Source organism: Peromyscus eremicus, chromosome 4 (assembly GCF_949786415.1).
Source record: "Peromyscus eremicus chromosome 4, PerEre_H2_v1, whole genome shotgun sequence".
Lineage (NCBI taxonomy): Eukaryota > Metazoa > Chordata > Mammalia > Rodentia > Cricetidae > Peromyscus > Peromyscus eremicus.
Genome location: NC_081419.1, coordinates 118,344,258 through 118,359,930, shown reverse-complemented (window position 1 = coordinate 118,359,930; position 15,673 = coordinate 118,344,258). Strand labels below are relative to the sequence as shown.

Here is a 15,673-nt window from a genome sequence, read left to right as displayed (position 1 = left end):
CAAAGGAAGTTTCATGTAAGAATTCACATAACTATTCATTAAAAACCATTAAAGGTATTTAGGATGTCAAATTTTATTTTGTTTTCAAGATAGGGTTTCTCTGTGTATCCCTTGCTGTCCTGGAAATTGCTCTGTACAATCAGGCTCGCCTCGAACTCAGAGATCCACCTGCACCTATCTCTGCCTCCCAAGTGCTGGGATTAAAGGTGTGTACCACCATTTCCAGTGGTGTCTAATTTTTTTTTTTTTTAAAGATTTATTTATTATGTATACAGCATGTATGACTGCAGTCCAGAAGAGGGCACCAGATCTCATTACAGATGGTTGTGAGCCACCATGTGGTTGCTGGGAATTGAACTCAGGACCTCTGGAAGAGCAGTCAGTGATCTTAACCTCTGAGCCATCTCTCCAGCCCCGGTGTCTAATTTTTTTATGGATCACTTTTAAACAGGGTCCTCAACAGAATAAACAGTATGCATTCTCAGGTGAAGAAAATACCTACTACTAAGTGGGAAAGACCAAAGTCATCTGCAGTTTGACTTTGTGGCATCATGATTTTAGAGGCCCACAGTTTCTTTTGATGACAGCTTGTCTCTGTAGGCAAATTCATTTTATTTATAGCACAGTTGCTACATTTTTAAAATTTATTTATCCCTCTCAGTTAATACTCAGAGTAAATAATATGCTACAAGCAAAAACTATGCTATGAGGAAACCCTTTTTAAGTGTCTCTTTATTCTGGTGAGGCAAGAAACACTTCTAGCCACTGATTGCAAATTTAAAACTTAGTATCTAATTATCAAGACAATACAAAGCCAGGCATGCCTGCTAAATTCCTGTAATCCCAGCACTTGGAAGGCTAAAGCAGGACACCATGAGTTCAAGGCCAGCCTAGACCATCACCAGTGTGGACTATAGACTCTTCTCAAAAACAAAAACAAAAACAAAACAAAACAAAAAAAGACATAATACAGAGCATATTAAAAAAAAAAAAAACCCTAATCTTTCTCCCTTTTGTAACTCCCCTACATATCTAGTTTTCCAGTAAAATAAAACTAGTGCTTATTTGATAAGCTAGGCAGATCCAGGAAGAGTAAAGAGTTTATACCATGGGAGCCCCCACTAGAGGTAGAGGAGAAACCTGCATATTATATATAATTTAGCCCTTAAAAAGAGCTGGTGTCATTAAATGCTTATTCCACAGAGCTGCTCATAGAATTCATCTGATAAAAATGATGACTTTATTGGTCCCATTATCTCAAGGTAACTCTAATAATGCTGTTCACTTAGAACACGGCCAAATGGTGGGAGAGCTCAGCCACAAAGAAGAGTGGAGTGTGAAGACATTCAGTTGGCTCATGCTTTTGGCTTGCATAAAGAAACTTTGAAGACAAACAGTAAACTTGGCATAGTAGAGGCAGCCTTTGATCCCAGCACTTGGGAAGGAAAGGCAGGTAGATCTGTGAGTTCAAGGCCAGCCTAGTCTACAAAGTTCCAGGACAGCCAGGACCACACAGAAAAACCCTTGGAGGGAGGGAGGGAGAGGGAGGAAGAGAGAGAGAGAGAGAGAGAGAGAGAGAGAGAGAGAGAGAGAGAGAGAGAGAGAGAGAGAGAAGAGACAGACAGACAGACACAGATTGAGAGAAAGAGACAGACAGAGAAAAAAACAGCTAGTTTTAGTTTTAATTTAGTTGAAAGATTAGATACTATCTCTTCTATCTGCTTTAATAGAACACTGTAGATCAGTGGTTCCCAACCTCCCTAATGCTGTAACCCTTTAATACAATTCCTCATGTTGTGGTGACCCTCAACCGTAAAATTATTTTTGTTGCTACTTCAAAACTGTAATTTTGCTACTGTTATGAACTGTAATGTAAATATCTATGTTTTCTGAAGATCTCAGACTATCCCTTGAAAGGATTGTTCAACCCCAAAGGGGCTGCAACCCATGGGCTGAGAACTGCAGCTAATGGTTTATCAAGAAAATACATCTAGTTATCATGATTCTAAGCTGGGAAGTCCAGTGGGCTGGTAGATTACTGTCTAACAAGGGCCTGCTTCCTTATTCTTTTCCCCGTGCTCTCGCATGATAGAGGGTCAACGGAACACTTTGGGTATCTCCTATACAGGTCCTAATTCTACTCACGAGGACTCTACACTCACGATCTGTCACTTTCCAAAGGTTCTACTTATCACATGCCACATAGGCATTAGATTACAAAATTTGAATTTGATGCTGGTGGCAGAGGGTCATACCATAGGCATGAAGTAAGAATCTGGAAAAAATTCTGGTAAACAGTACAATCAAGCCATCAGAGAAATTTACAGCCTTAACAATGAAGGACTTGTGAGATTATCCCCTTTAGGATGGAGACATGTCCTGGACAACAGCATGTGGGAGCGAAGTCAGTGTGGCAGCGTACTCCTCTGGAAGAGCACTGAGGAGAAGAGGAACCAACTGTGGGAAAGGGATGTTCCTGCCTGCACCACCTCCAATTTCTTCTCAATAAAACCCAAGAAACACAAACAGAAATGGTGGTAATAAGCCTGATGATGAGTGTCAATGAAGACCTGAAGAAGTAATTTAAGTGTGATCTTCACACTCTAGCTGTTATCCAGTACTTGTCAATGGAGGTTTGCTGGCTTCTTTTTCCTTGGTCTTCCAGAGCTTCAAGGTATTTTACTTACTGCAGAAGAGACTTCCCTATTCAACTTTATTAAACTTCATCTGCTTTGTGTTCTGTCTTCATAAATAAATATGTTTTCATAGCAGCAAGTCAGTATCCATCATTGAGAAGCATGCTTGCAAGGAAATTTGATGTTCCACCATGAATTATTTGCTCTCCAAGTAATTCATTTGCCAAATGTAAGTCAAATTCACAGCTCTCTATTAAAATTCGAGCCATTCTGTCATGTAAATACAATTAGATGGTGAAATCTCACCACCTTCATGGCAGTCATCAAAAACCTTAAAAAGAAACACACATAAAAAGTTTATATTCAAATTGAAGTTTTAAAATACCAAAACCCCACTGATTTAAAGCAGTATTAAAAGAAAGAAAACACTCTTTGAAAGCGATTAGGACTATATTTAAGAGCACACTGTAACAGTGTCTACTCTGTGATCATAGTTAACTATAAGCTTTTTATTTTTAGCTAGTTTTTGTTTGTTTTTTGAGACAGGGTCTCAATATGTAGCTCCAGCTGTTCTAGAACTTGCTATGTAGAACAGGCAGGCCTGAAACTCACAGAGATCTGCCTGCCTCTGTCTCCCAAGTGCTAGGATTAAAGGTGTGCACCATCCTGCTAGGCTTGGAGGTCAATTAACACAGCATAAAGGTGACCCCATCCACATGCCAACTGGGTCAAAGGCTATCAGCAGGTGCACAGGAGTGAAGGAACTGAGTCCTATACTTATGGACAACTTAATTTGTACTAAATTGAAGGATGTTTCATGTTCAACTATCTTCGAAAGGTGCTAAGTAGAATTTCCAGGATGTTGGCTTTTGTCTAGAAGTTCAAACTGGGTCACAGAGAGCTTAGGGGTACAGACAAGGATTATCATAATGATAAGGCAGAGTAGCAGCCCAAGAATATAAATGCCACAAGGATAAGAAGTGTTTTTTGCTCTCTATAGCCTCAGGATGTCCAGCACAGTGTTCATAAACCACCTAGGAATGAATGAGTGAAAGTGCTAAGGCACGCTGGGAAAACATTATCTCCAAATTTACTCTAAGTGACATTTTCTGCTTAAGTCTAAGTTTTTCTGGGGGGAGAGTACTAGGGGTTCAAATCTGGGGTGAGAGGCCCTGTGTATACTAAGCATGTGTTCTGCCACCGAGTTACACTTAGCCTAATTTCCCTCACTCTCTAGGGGAAATAATGCCACTAGCACCAAGGACACAGAAGGATTAGAATAAGTTTGGCTCGTGGTAGCTTCTCAACAAATTTCACTTCCCTCCCTACAGAGGAGAAACAGTTAGTCCCAATAAAAATGTATCCATTTCAGGGTCAAGAACAGAAGGGCATGTCTCTACCCTGAATGTTCCAAGAAATAATGTAAGACCTATTCAATAATGATCTGTCCATCAGGAGTCTGTGGTGGTTTGAATAGCTCACGTGACACTTGTTGGTGAGAAGCCTGGTGTGCCTCGTTTTTTTATGTAGCACTTGCACACAGTGGTGATAAAAGTAGAAAGTGAAGCAGCTTTTACTTACGGGGCAGAGTCCACAGGGTGCCCGGACTAAGCCTGTAGGTGGGAGGATTGGGTTGACTGCCCTGTACAGTTTCATGTGTCCATCTACACTGCCAACAGTGCCTTCCTTTGCAGCAATGATAGTCATCTCCACTTTGCCATCATAAATGAGTGTGTTCAGGATGGTTTCAATGTCCTCCATGGACAACTCTACCTAGAAAGGAGGTACGTTAGAAAGCATGCATAGGGGCTGGAGAGATGGCTCAGAGGTTAAGAGCACTAACTGTTCTTCCAGAGGTCCTGAGTTCAATTCCCAGCAACCACATGGTGGCTCACAACCATCTGTAATGGGATCTGGTGCCCTCTTCTGGCCTGTAGTCATACATGTTGTATACATAACAAATAAATAAATCTTTAAAAAAAAAAAAAAAGAAAGCATGCATAAAGGACAAAGAAACATCCTTTCAGGAAGGTACTACAAACAGCAGTCACAGTGAGGCGGAGAAGTCATGTTCTGGGGAAGAGGACAGGAAGGCACAAAGAGAGCAAGTAACAATCTACATCAGCACAAACCACTGAAATGCTAAGGACAGAAGTCTAACTTCATGCTGAGCCTCACACTGACTGATGGCCTCACCATTCTTAAAAATCAAAACAAAACCTCAAAAGCCTTATGAGGTAAGATTCTTTTTGGCAAGAATTTGATGGAATGCGGAGAGGGGTTGGGACACGATGATACAACAACAAAACCACTAAAAAGGCTCAGTGGTAGAACATTTACTTAGTATGAGCCCTGGGTTCAATCCCTAGCATCACAAAAAGTCAAAACAACAACAAAGAGCCTACTCAAAACCAAAAACCCACAAAGAAGAAATCTCCCTCCCCAAGAATTCGATGGAGATTTATTTATTTATTTATCTATCTATCTATCTATCTATCTATCTATTTATTTATTTATTTAAAAAGACAGGTATCTCTGAGTAGTCCTGGCTGTCCTGGAACTCAGAGATCCACCTGCCTCTGCCTCCCAATTGATGGAGAATCTTAAAATGTCTTGAAGCAGAGAGACACTTGAGCCATGAAATAATTCTAGTTCCTAGTTTTTTATCAGTGAGAAATCTGGGAACCAGGAAGTAAAAATGACTTGTGCAAATGCCCCTTTGGCTTCTTGGCTGATCATGAAAACCATCAGTGTCCTTATGTAAAGGTCTTCAAAGGGTGCTGATGATACCATTTACATGTCATTAAGTAAGAGAGTATCAATAAATGACACTAATGTTGTGGCAAGCTCAGCTGTCACACAATCAAGAACTTATTAGGACAATTTGACTTTGGGTGGTGAACGGCGCTGCCGGGACTGTGTTCAGCCAGAGTGAGACCACCAGGAGGGCCTCTGCTTACTTTAGGACAGTGCTTTTCCAAAGTGGGTTCAGCAGAATGTATACTGAGATGGGGCTGGGTCAAATACACTGTAAGCTACAGCCTTGTGAGGAAGACTACACCTTATACAACAGTGAAGAAAGTAAGCTCTGACCTTACTGATGCCCAGTTCACAGATGTACTTCCACACTTCATGTGATGAAGCAAATGAGCTGTTTCTTTGAATCATTGGATTCTGTTTACTGTCTCTTGCTGTTTCTGCCTGTAAGGTTAGAACAAGAGACTCAAACAAGAATGCATGTTAGGGCTTTCTGAAGTTAACACATGTGCCATACCAATAGCAGCACATTGTTTAACAAAAATTCTCAATTTTAGGGTTTTCAATCTTATAAAATACGATATACAAGAGTAAATCTTTCATGAAGCAGCTTTTTAAAGGGCTTGTGATGTTTCCTTAATGAACTCACCTTGGTTTGTAGGAATTTGAAACACTGTTGGTTAAGCACCTCAACAAATTCAGATTCAAAATCCTGGTCACTGTACCAGGCTCCACCAGTCACAGATCGGTCTGGTTGCAGGTTATAGAGCATATAAACCTTCTTTTTGGAGGCCTAGGAAAGAATATACACAGATCATTCGTTTATAACCTTTTCCAGAAACTAAACTTACAAACTAAAGTTTATATGTTAGGACACTTTTAGATGTACAGATTGCTGCAAAGATAGCAGAGTTACAGAACTTGGACAGTCATCTAAAGTGAGGGCCACCTTTGGGGGAAGTGGACAGTGCCTCTAACCAAGTCAGAACTAGACTGAAGCTGGCACTGCCCACGATTCTCTACATACGGTAGGATCAGGAGCCTCACGGGAAGGAAAAGAACACTGGTTCAGACATGGTATGGTAGTTCAGTACATTTTCCTTTGTCTTTAGTTTTAGAGACACCATTCATTTCTACAAAGACTGAGGTTAGCCCCTATTCCTCCAACCCCTAGTGGTGTGATTTCCAAAATTCTGCCACATTTAGTTGTTTTTTAATTAAAAAAATCATTTACTAAATGTGTGTGGGATTTGTGTATATCTGTGCCTGTTACTCACAAAGGCTAGAAGAGGGTATCAGATCCCCTGGAATTGGAGTTGCAGATGGTTGTGAGCCACCGTGTAAGTGCTAGGAATCAAACCTGAGTCCTCTGGAGGAGCAGCCAGTGCTTCTAACTGTTAAGCCATGCCCAACCCCTCGTTTCTAGTTCTACATTCCACATTCCACTCTGGCACTCCCCCAACTTCTAAGTAACTTTTAAAAAGTTAAAAAATGATGCAGACAGCTGGGCATGGTGGCATATAAATGTAAATCCCAGCATTCAGGCGGTTAAGGCAGAAAAGAGCCTGCATTCAAGACCAGCCCTGGTTACATTACCAGACCTCTCTCTCAAAATAAAATAAAACAGTACTATTAAGATTACTCTGGGGGCTGGAGAGATGGCTCAGAGGTTAAGAACACTGGCTGCTCTTCCAGAGGTCCTGAGTTCAATTCCCAGCAACCATATGGTGGCTCACAACCATCTCTAATGAGATCTGGTGCCCTCTTCTGGTATGTAGGCATACATGCAGGTAGAACATTGTATGCATAATAAATAAATACATCTTTAAAAAAAGATTACTCTGTGCTGTGTCTATAGCACATGCTTAACACTCTTGTTATACACAATAGTTTAGCTGCCCCAAAACACTGCCTGTGCTTCATCTACTCAATTTTTCCTATGACCCTACTTCCAAGGCTTCATCTACTCAATTTTCCCTACGACCCTACTTCCAAGGCTGGCAAATGTTTGTCTTTTTACTGTCTTAACTTTCCTGCAATGTCACTTTGTTGGAATCACAGTGTGTTGCCTTGTCAGCATGACTTTTTTTTTTTTTTTGGTTTTTTGAGACAAGGTTTCTCCACATAGTTTTGGTGCCTATCCTGGATCTTGGTCTGTAGACCAGGCTGGCCTTGAACTCACAGAGATCGGCCTGGCTCTGACTCCCAAGTGCTGGGATTAAGGACATGCACCACCACTGCCCAGCACATGGAGTGACGTTAATGCCTATTGCTTGGTATAAGAAGTCATGCTGGTCAGGCGGAGGTGGTGCACGCCTTTAGTCCCAACACTTGGGAGGCAGAGACAGGCGGATCTCTGTGAGTTCGAGGCCAGCCTGGTCTACAGAGAGAGTTCCAGGACAGGCTCCAGAGCTACACAGAGAAACCCTGTCTCAAAAAACAAAAAAAATAAAAAAATAAAAACAAAGGAAAAAGATCACTCCATGTCTTCACAATAGGTCATCTTTTTATCACTGAATATTCCAGATATAGAGGGGGGAAAAAAAAAGGAATCCACAAACATGGTGTAGAGACACAGGACTTGGTTTCTTTCTCTGACTTGGTTATTAAATATAATCCAAGCCCAGAGCAGTAGGTGCCATGGCCCAATCAATAGACACTTGCTGAGTAAGATAACGTGAGTTATCTCACACAACACGAAAACTAGGAAAATACTCAGGGCTCCAGACTTCCTTACTGCAGAAAATAGCACGAAGTTTGGCACAGGCGAGACACCAAGAGGGCAGCAGGCCACAGTCTCAGGTCAGCACAACAGGAACTCAATTTGTAGTCCTTTTAAAACATTTGTCTTAAATCCAGCCTGAGTTAAAGACTGAAAGGCTGAAAACACAGGGGAAGAGCTTATTTAAGTGACTATGCAGGGAAACCCAGAAGGCCAACTACTCACTGCTACAGACTTCACGGCTTTGATAAGCTTTTTGCTTTCCAAATTCTTGAGAATTTTGTTGATCTCCGTTAATGGCAAGTTACTTTTGTATCGAATATCTCTGCTCCATATTCCTGTAAGACAGTAGGAAAGCTGACAGCACATCCTTTAACACAACGTTTTATAACTGTTTTCAGAGACTTAAGAGCCTGATGACAAAAAAAGAAAAAAAAAAAAAGATAAAGAAACAAAAGTACAAGTCAGTAACCAGGTGTACATTTTATATTCTGACTGGAAATTTCTTGGAATCTCAGTGTGTTTTTTGTTCTTTGACTGGGCCTCACTATGCAGCCCTGGCTGGCCTGGAACTTGCTGCACAGATCAGGCTGGCCATGAACTCAGAGATCCACCTGCCTCTGCCTCCTGAGTCCTAGGATAAAGGGATGCCTCATCACCTAGTGGGACATCTTCTAAAAAATATATAACAAGATCCTTTTTTTGTAATGGAAAGAAAAACATATGAATGCTGTTGAATTAACTTGCATTCTATCTCTCATCCAATCTTTTACCTAATCTCAATTGTCTGACAGTTTCACCTAAGACTGTAAAAGTGAAAAAAAGGAACTTAAAGTTAGATTGGGGTTATCTGCCATCTCCAACCAACAAAAAACAACATTCTATTCTGTAAAACAGAAAAAAATAAGGCTGTGGTTCTTACATTCACTAAATACCCGTTGTGGGAAGTCATGAGCTTTCTTTCAAAGAAAGAAAGTTGTACATGCAGAATGAGAATATGTAGAAAACATACGTGCTTAGCTGCATGTGACAGGGCATGCCTGCAATCCCACCACTTAGGAAGACGAGGCAAGAAGGTAAGAAAGCATGAAAGCCTGGTCTACATAGTGGGATCCTCTCTTTAAAAATAAAATAAATAGAACAAGAAAAACACTTTAAGTCTAGACCTAGACAATGCATCATCCTTCACATGCTCACCTTTATTCCCTGCATCCTCTATGATTTGGTAGACTAGTTTTTCTTGGTTATCAGACCCCTTCATTTTACTGCAGGGAATAAAGCAGAATTAAAAAATATGGGCTGTGTTATCATATGCAAAACTACTTAAGTTAATCAGCAGACAAAGCTACCACACTGACTTATTTAGCAAAAGAAGGGCTTACCTTAAAAAGAATGAAGATAGAGCTGTGTGTACTAACATGAAAAGATGTCCAAAGTACAATAAGTGAAAAAAAAAGTTACAGAATAGTATGGATGGCATGATCTAGTTTTTGGGTTTTTTTTTAAAGAAAGAAAAAAAAAAAGATAATATATAAATATATAATCACCTATGAATATTTAAATCTATCTAGGAGAAATTACCAAGAATAGTTACTCTGGGAAATGGAAACACAGGACAGAGAGCAGGGATGGTATGAGTTTACATCAGTTTTTGTTTTCTTACTTTGAGGCAGGGTCTTTTGAAGTATAGCCTAAACCATCTTCCACCTCATGATCCTTCTGCCTCTGTCCCCCAAGTGTCAGGATTATAGGTGTGCACCACCACACTTTGCTACATTATGTATAGACAGACAGACAGACACACACACACATACACAACATTGACACACATTAATATATATATATATTGTACATACACACACACACACACACACACACACACACACACACACAATTTATTTGAGACAGTCTCACATAGCTCAGGCTGGCCCCGAACTTGCTATGTAGCTAAGGATGGCATTAAACTTTCTGTCCTACTTCCTAAGTCCTGAGATATGGGTGTGTGCCACAATACCTGTTACTATGTTAGCTTTTTTCTAATACATACATTATTTTTATAATAATCAAAATTTCTTACAATTAAAAAATAGGTGCTTACTTACCCAGCATTCTGAGAGTCCTTTATTCTATATAAAAGGCCCGTATTACTCCTTAAAAGATCCAACTGACCCTAAAGTGTTTTAAAATAGGAAACTGTAATCAATCACTCTGGAAATACATCAATTCTGATTGTAAGTGTTAATACAGTTTTAAATGTGTCTATTACACAGACTAAACTATTCTGCCTCTCCCATTTGTCAGTTCTTCATCTGAGACCAAGAATTTTGCCTACACATCACAAACAAGGTATCTTAAAAAACTTAACTATCTCAAGATATTTCAAGTTGGAGATACTAACAATGCACCAAATGCTACCTTGGCTTGGTTATTTGGCCAGGGCATAAACAACATTTTAATGTATATGTTATTTTGTTTGTTTGTTTGTTTGTTTTGGTTGTGATTTTTCAAGACAGGGTTTCTCTGTGTAACAGTCCTGGCTGTCCTGGAACTCGCTTTGTAGACAAAGCTTGCCTTGAACTCACTGAGACCCTTCTGCCTTTGTCTCCCAAGTGCTGGGATTAAAGGCGTGCACCACCGCCTGGCATACACGGGTATTTTGCAGCACGTATGTCTGTGAGTCATGTGTATACAATGCCCATGGAGGCCAGAGAAGGGCACTGGATCCCTGGAACTGGAGTTAGAGCCAGGTGTGAGCCACCACGTATATGGGTAGTGGGAATCAAACTCAAGTCCTCTGTAAGAGCAGCAAGTGCTCTTAACCCTGTGAGCTGAAGAGATGGCTCAGCAGTTAAGAGCACTTGCTGCTCACTGGGGTTCAGTTCTCAGCACCCACATGGCAGCTTACAACAGCGTGTGACTTCAGTTCCAGGGAATCCAGTGCCCCGTTCTAGCCTTTGTGGATACCAGGCATGCATGCAGTGCACAGACAATACATAGAGGCAAAACACTCACACACATTAAATAAAAATAAATCTTTTTTTAAAAGCTTTTTTAGGATAATTGATAAAAATCCATATTGAAATTCAAGTAAGTCCAAATTATATAAAATATGAGTAAATATAATTAAAATACAATTCGTATTAATAAAAATTCAGTCCAGATAAAGTATAAACACAAATCTTCAACAGCACACTAAAAGTTAAACTATAGAGTTATTAGTGACATTTACTAAAATGTACAATTTTAATTCTGTGGTAGAATTAGGCAGAAAGGTCAGCCAATGAACAAAAGGCCTTTAGTGTTGGTATTTTATATAAGGAAGCAAAGTAAGATAAAGCATATTCTACCATGCTTCTTAACCCCCTTGGGTCTGGTCTATCATTTGGAGAATCCAGATGTGTGCACCACTGGACTGGCAGCAGTTATAGGAAACTATAACCAAGAGGGGGCTTTACTGTGTGTTAAGACTGTAAAACATGTTTACATACTATACAAACTGCAACACCCTACCTCCTTCCCCAATTCGCCAAATAGCAAAATGGGATCACAAAACTCAATTCAGAAGTTTCCTTCTGTCATTTATTCAGCCTATTCTAGTCACTTACTAAACACCTGTACTGTACCATTGTTAAGATAGCTGCTTAAGGTGACAATTTGCTGATATAATTATAGGACTGAGGATTGAACACAGAACATCATGCAAGCTAGGTGGATGTTCTACCACTGAGCTACACCCCCAGGCCAAAACAAATTCTAAAAGGGAAGCACAAAGATGACTGCTGTAGAGTATTATTTCAAGGTGTGTTACTTTTGTTTATGTTGCATTTGTTTAACTCTGTGAAGCTGTGTTACTGTGCCTGTGTAAAATACCTGATGGTGTAATAAAGAACTGGTCAATAGCAAGGCAGGAGAAAGGATAGATGGGGCTGGCAGACAGAGAAAAGATACAGAAGGAGAAATCTGAGAGAAAGAGAAAAGAGCCAGAGAAAGAGGAGGACTCTAGGAGTCAGCCACCGAGCTACACAGCCAGCTATGGAGTAAGAGTAAGATTTACAGAAGAGAACGAGAAGAGCCCAGAGGCACACGGTAGATGGGATAATTTAAGGAAAGCTGGCAAGAATAAGCCAAGCTAAGGCCGGGCATTCATAATTAAGAATAAGCCTGTGTGTGTGATTTATTTGGCAGCTGGGTGACGGCCCCCCAGAAGAGAAAAGAGCACAAACCAACAACAGATGACTTCGACACTATCTGGTTGGCATTAAGAGAGAAACAAGGGTGGATGCACACTCAGAGAAATGACTGTGGCCAACCTGGGGACTCCAGGTAGCTTCCTAGAGACAGCAGCAGAGCTGAGTCCTGAAGGACAAGGAGTCCTTCTACACAGAAAAAGGAAGCCCAGAAATCTCCCAACACTTCTTTCTCCTTGGGTGGAAACAGAAGTCACTAACCCACTGCTTGTTTTTTTACTAATAAAATTTCATCAGAAAAAGCCACACCCATCTGTTTACACATCACTGTTCATGGCTCATGGCTGCTTCTTGTTAAAATGACAAGTGATACAGTTGTGACAGAAACCAGATGGGTCACAAAGGATATTTTATTTACCAGTTCATAGAGGAAGTTTGCCAAATTCTCATCCCAAAAGGTGAAGGCAAAGGCTTCATAAGAGGTTCATCTTGTCTCCCTATCTAGAGCCTTTAGATGTAAGACAAGGCTGGAAGTTTCAAAGTTTTAAGGACTCCTTTAACTAACTGCTAATAATACAAAACTGAAATGCCATAAGAAAAGAGAATTCAATGGCTTGAGAAAGGAGAGCAACACAAGCAGATTTAAAGCACAGCTGGGGCAGTACTTGGTGGGGTATTTTTCCAAAGTTAGAGGAGAGGCATTAGGGCTCCAAGTTCTTGGGCTTCACTGAAAAATCCACTGCACTGTCTCTGGAAGCTGAGGCTGCACTTCTTCCCAAAGGCCTTCCTGCTCTTGAAAAGCTCAGAGTGACACTGTGACACTCAATGAATAGGCTATGTGATAACCCACAGAAAAATCACAGTAGAAATAGTTTATAGGGAATGGCTAAGTGCTAGCAGCAGAAAGCAAAGGAAGGTGGAAACAGACTACACCCATGTGTGCTTTTGTATCAATTAAGTTAATAACACAGTTATAACAGAATTGCACATAGTTTCTTCATCTTCTCAAATGGCACATAATTATTTTTCTCCTTCAATTCAGACAGTCTAATCTTTTCCCTGGCTTGGAATCAAGTCACAGTTTTAGTCTTTACAATTAGTGTACTGCTTCAATAAAAAGAGGCTTATCATGCATTAGTTCATGTGATTATGGTGGGTGAGAACTATTGTAATCTACCTCCTGCAAGCGAGAGCCTCAAGAAGGCCAGTGGCACAGATCAATGACATAGATGTGATGCATTAGCCTTAGAGATTGAGAGTCAATGTGTAGCTGGAATCTGAAGGCCTAAGAACAAAGAGTGGTGAGGACAGAAGACTGGTACTGGAACTCAAAGTAGGTCTGGAGTAAATTCCCCTGTCCTCCATCTATGTGTTCTACTTAGGCTGATTCTAGACTGGATGGTACCCACTCACTTTCTATTCTCAGTTCAGCAATTCAAATACTACCATATTCCAAAACATGCCAGAAACAGCATATAGCCAGATATCTAGGAATCTCACCTCCCTTATGTGACAGAAAGCAATGGAAATCATAATATACAACAGATTACATGAATTAGTTGAATTTACCTTACCATGGACAACAGTCTATTGATGGCCACTGCTCGTTGTTGGGCTTCTATGTGAGGCATTTCATTTTGAATTACTTGATCTGTGATTCCATGAGGGAACTGGTGGCATAATTCTATAATTCTAGGAATAAAGGTATTAGACGTTGGGAATCTCCGCTCTGGTCTCACTCCCCCATTCCAAACCCCACCCCTCAGAAATCCAAGGGTTGGATCCTCCCTCGGAAATGCTCAAGAACACATCTACAGAGTTTTAAGACTTGGTCCCTAGACCTGCCACGTGATTCCTCTCCTGCTATCTTCCCCCAGGATCACCTCCGGGTACTTTGCTCATTAAACCGGCACTTTTAATTTGGACTGATCTGATTTACTGCATCAGCGGAGAAACCCAATATCAGGGTACTGAAACCTTTCATTAATGATTTATGTTTGCTTGTTCCAAAAGGCAATGAGGGAGGGAGATACATTATAGTTAGATGTTAAAGCTGAAACCTTAGTGCTATCAATGGAAATAAGTACAACAGAGTGAAGCCATTGGGTCTGTCGGCTGAAGGCAAATGTGGAATATGGGGGTGGGGGCGTGATATGGTGATTCACAACTAGAGTCTGTTTGCGAAATTATATCCCTTCCAAACAAATTCAAACATCGCCTTAGGAGTAATAAACTTATTATCCACAACCGTTGCGAAAGTTGGTGTCTTTTACCTACGTTATAACCTAAAAATATCTGTTCGCTCTGGAGAAGTATTAGCTTTAAGGTCTCACTGAACCTATTTGGCTCAATGATGCTTTGTAATCAACAAATTGAAGCCTGAGTTGGCCCGAACGTTCTCTTCCCTTGGCCATGGAGCAATCCTCAATTCGAACATGCCCAAGTACTACGGGGAAAATGCAGGTCTCTTTTCAGGCACTGGCCACTGTCGGGTTCCAAGTGTGTCCTCACTACTATAACAGAATTCTGGCGAAGCCAGTTACATAAGGTTCCAAGCTGTCACGTTGCTCTTCTAGTCGGGAGGGGGGCGCCAGAACCTGCGTGCTCACCCAGCCTGCTCCGGCCACTCCCCGGGACTGCGAGAGAAGGGGTCCGGCTGCCCACCCAGGGTCGGGAACCTAGCTGCATTACCTGTTTTCTATTTCTACCGGATCCGCGTCCGGCGGCTGCACCTTCACCTTCACCTCAGCCATTAGGGCGGTTTCCGAGACTAGAGAAAAAGTCGCCCCGGGGAGCGCGCTGAAAGTCCCCGGGACCGGCAGAGGCGCGCGCCGGGCGGGAGAGGGGCCTTCTTTGTCCGGTCGCGCCGGCCTTCTTCGTCGGGTAGGCTTGGGGCGTCCGTGCTGCGCCTGCTCCGCTCTGCTCAGCCGTGCCGCCACAGATTCTCCTTTCTGCTGTCCCGAATTTCAGTGCCTGTCGGACTAAAGGCTCGGTGCCCCGTACGCTGAGTAGGGGCGCACCCTTTCACGCCCTTCCAGCCGCTGAGAAGGCATATTCTTGGACGCCTACAGCAAAGCCCCTCAGACAGAGCTGGGGGCGGGTACCAGACAGTCTGGGCAGCCAGAGACAAGGGCGGGGCTGGTTGCTAGGCAGTCGATTTCCCTGCCAATCATCTGCTCGTCTCCCGGTGGGCGGGGCGCGAGCCGCAGCGTCTGTGGTAACCCAAGCTGCAGCGGAGGAGCAGTCGTGAGGCGTTAGAGACTAGACACCCACCCGGTTGGCGGCGGCTAAGGTGCGTCGGGGGTCCTTATCTCTGTCCTTGAGGCTGGAGGAAGGTGAGTAAGAGGGCCTCACGCATTCGGTTGGGAGGG

General features: G+C 41.9%; 2 protein-coding genes across 2 annotated transcripts in view; one reads left to right on the top strand and one right to left on the bottom strand.

The window, feature by feature from the left end:
• Window positions 1-1,984: 1,984 nt before the first annotated feature.
• Polr3f (RNA polymerase III subunit F) lies at window positions 1,985-15,255 on the bottom strand. The gene is made up of 9 exons (XM_059261557.1): window positions 14,994-15,255; window positions 13,877-13,994; window positions 10,218-10,285; window positions 9,313-9,380; window positions 8,341-8,453; window positions 6,043-6,186; window positions 5,730-5,837; window positions 4,218-4,409; window positions 1,985-2,967 (listed from the first exon to the last, which is right to left on the bottom strand). The coding sequence occupies exons 1-9, from the start codon at window positions 15,053-15,055 to the stop codon at window positions 2,890-2,892; spliced, it is 951 nt and encodes a 316-aa protein (XP_059117540.1). The 5' UTR covers window positions 15,056-15,255; the 3' UTR covers window positions 1,985-2,889.
• The window catches only part of Dzank1 (double zinc ribbon and ankyrin repeat domains 1), a 54,867-nt gene continuing 54,439 nt past the window's right edge, over window positions 15,246-15,673 (top strand). The window contains exon 1 of the mRNA XM_059261556.1: window positions 15,246-15,637. The gene's annotated coding sequence lies outside the window, so the exon portion shown is untranslated. The remainder of the gene's footprint in view (window positions 15,638-15,673) is intronic.

Bases quoted from the DNA above. Each gene is read 5' to 3' on its own strand.
- Polr3f (XM_059261557.1), bottom strand. From the start codon at position 15,055: ATGGCTGAGGTGAAGGTGAAGGTGCAGCCGCCGGACGCGGATCCGGTA. The intron at 6,187-8,340 runs GTGAGTAGTTGG...ATTCTTTCCTAG, and splicing joins AAGCCGTGAAGTCTGTAGCA to GCCTCCAAAAAGAAGGTTTA. The intron at 4,410-5,729 runs GTCAGAGCTTAC...CCTCCTTTCTAG, and splicing joins GTGAACTGGGCATCAGTAAG to GTAGAGTTGTCCATGGAGGA.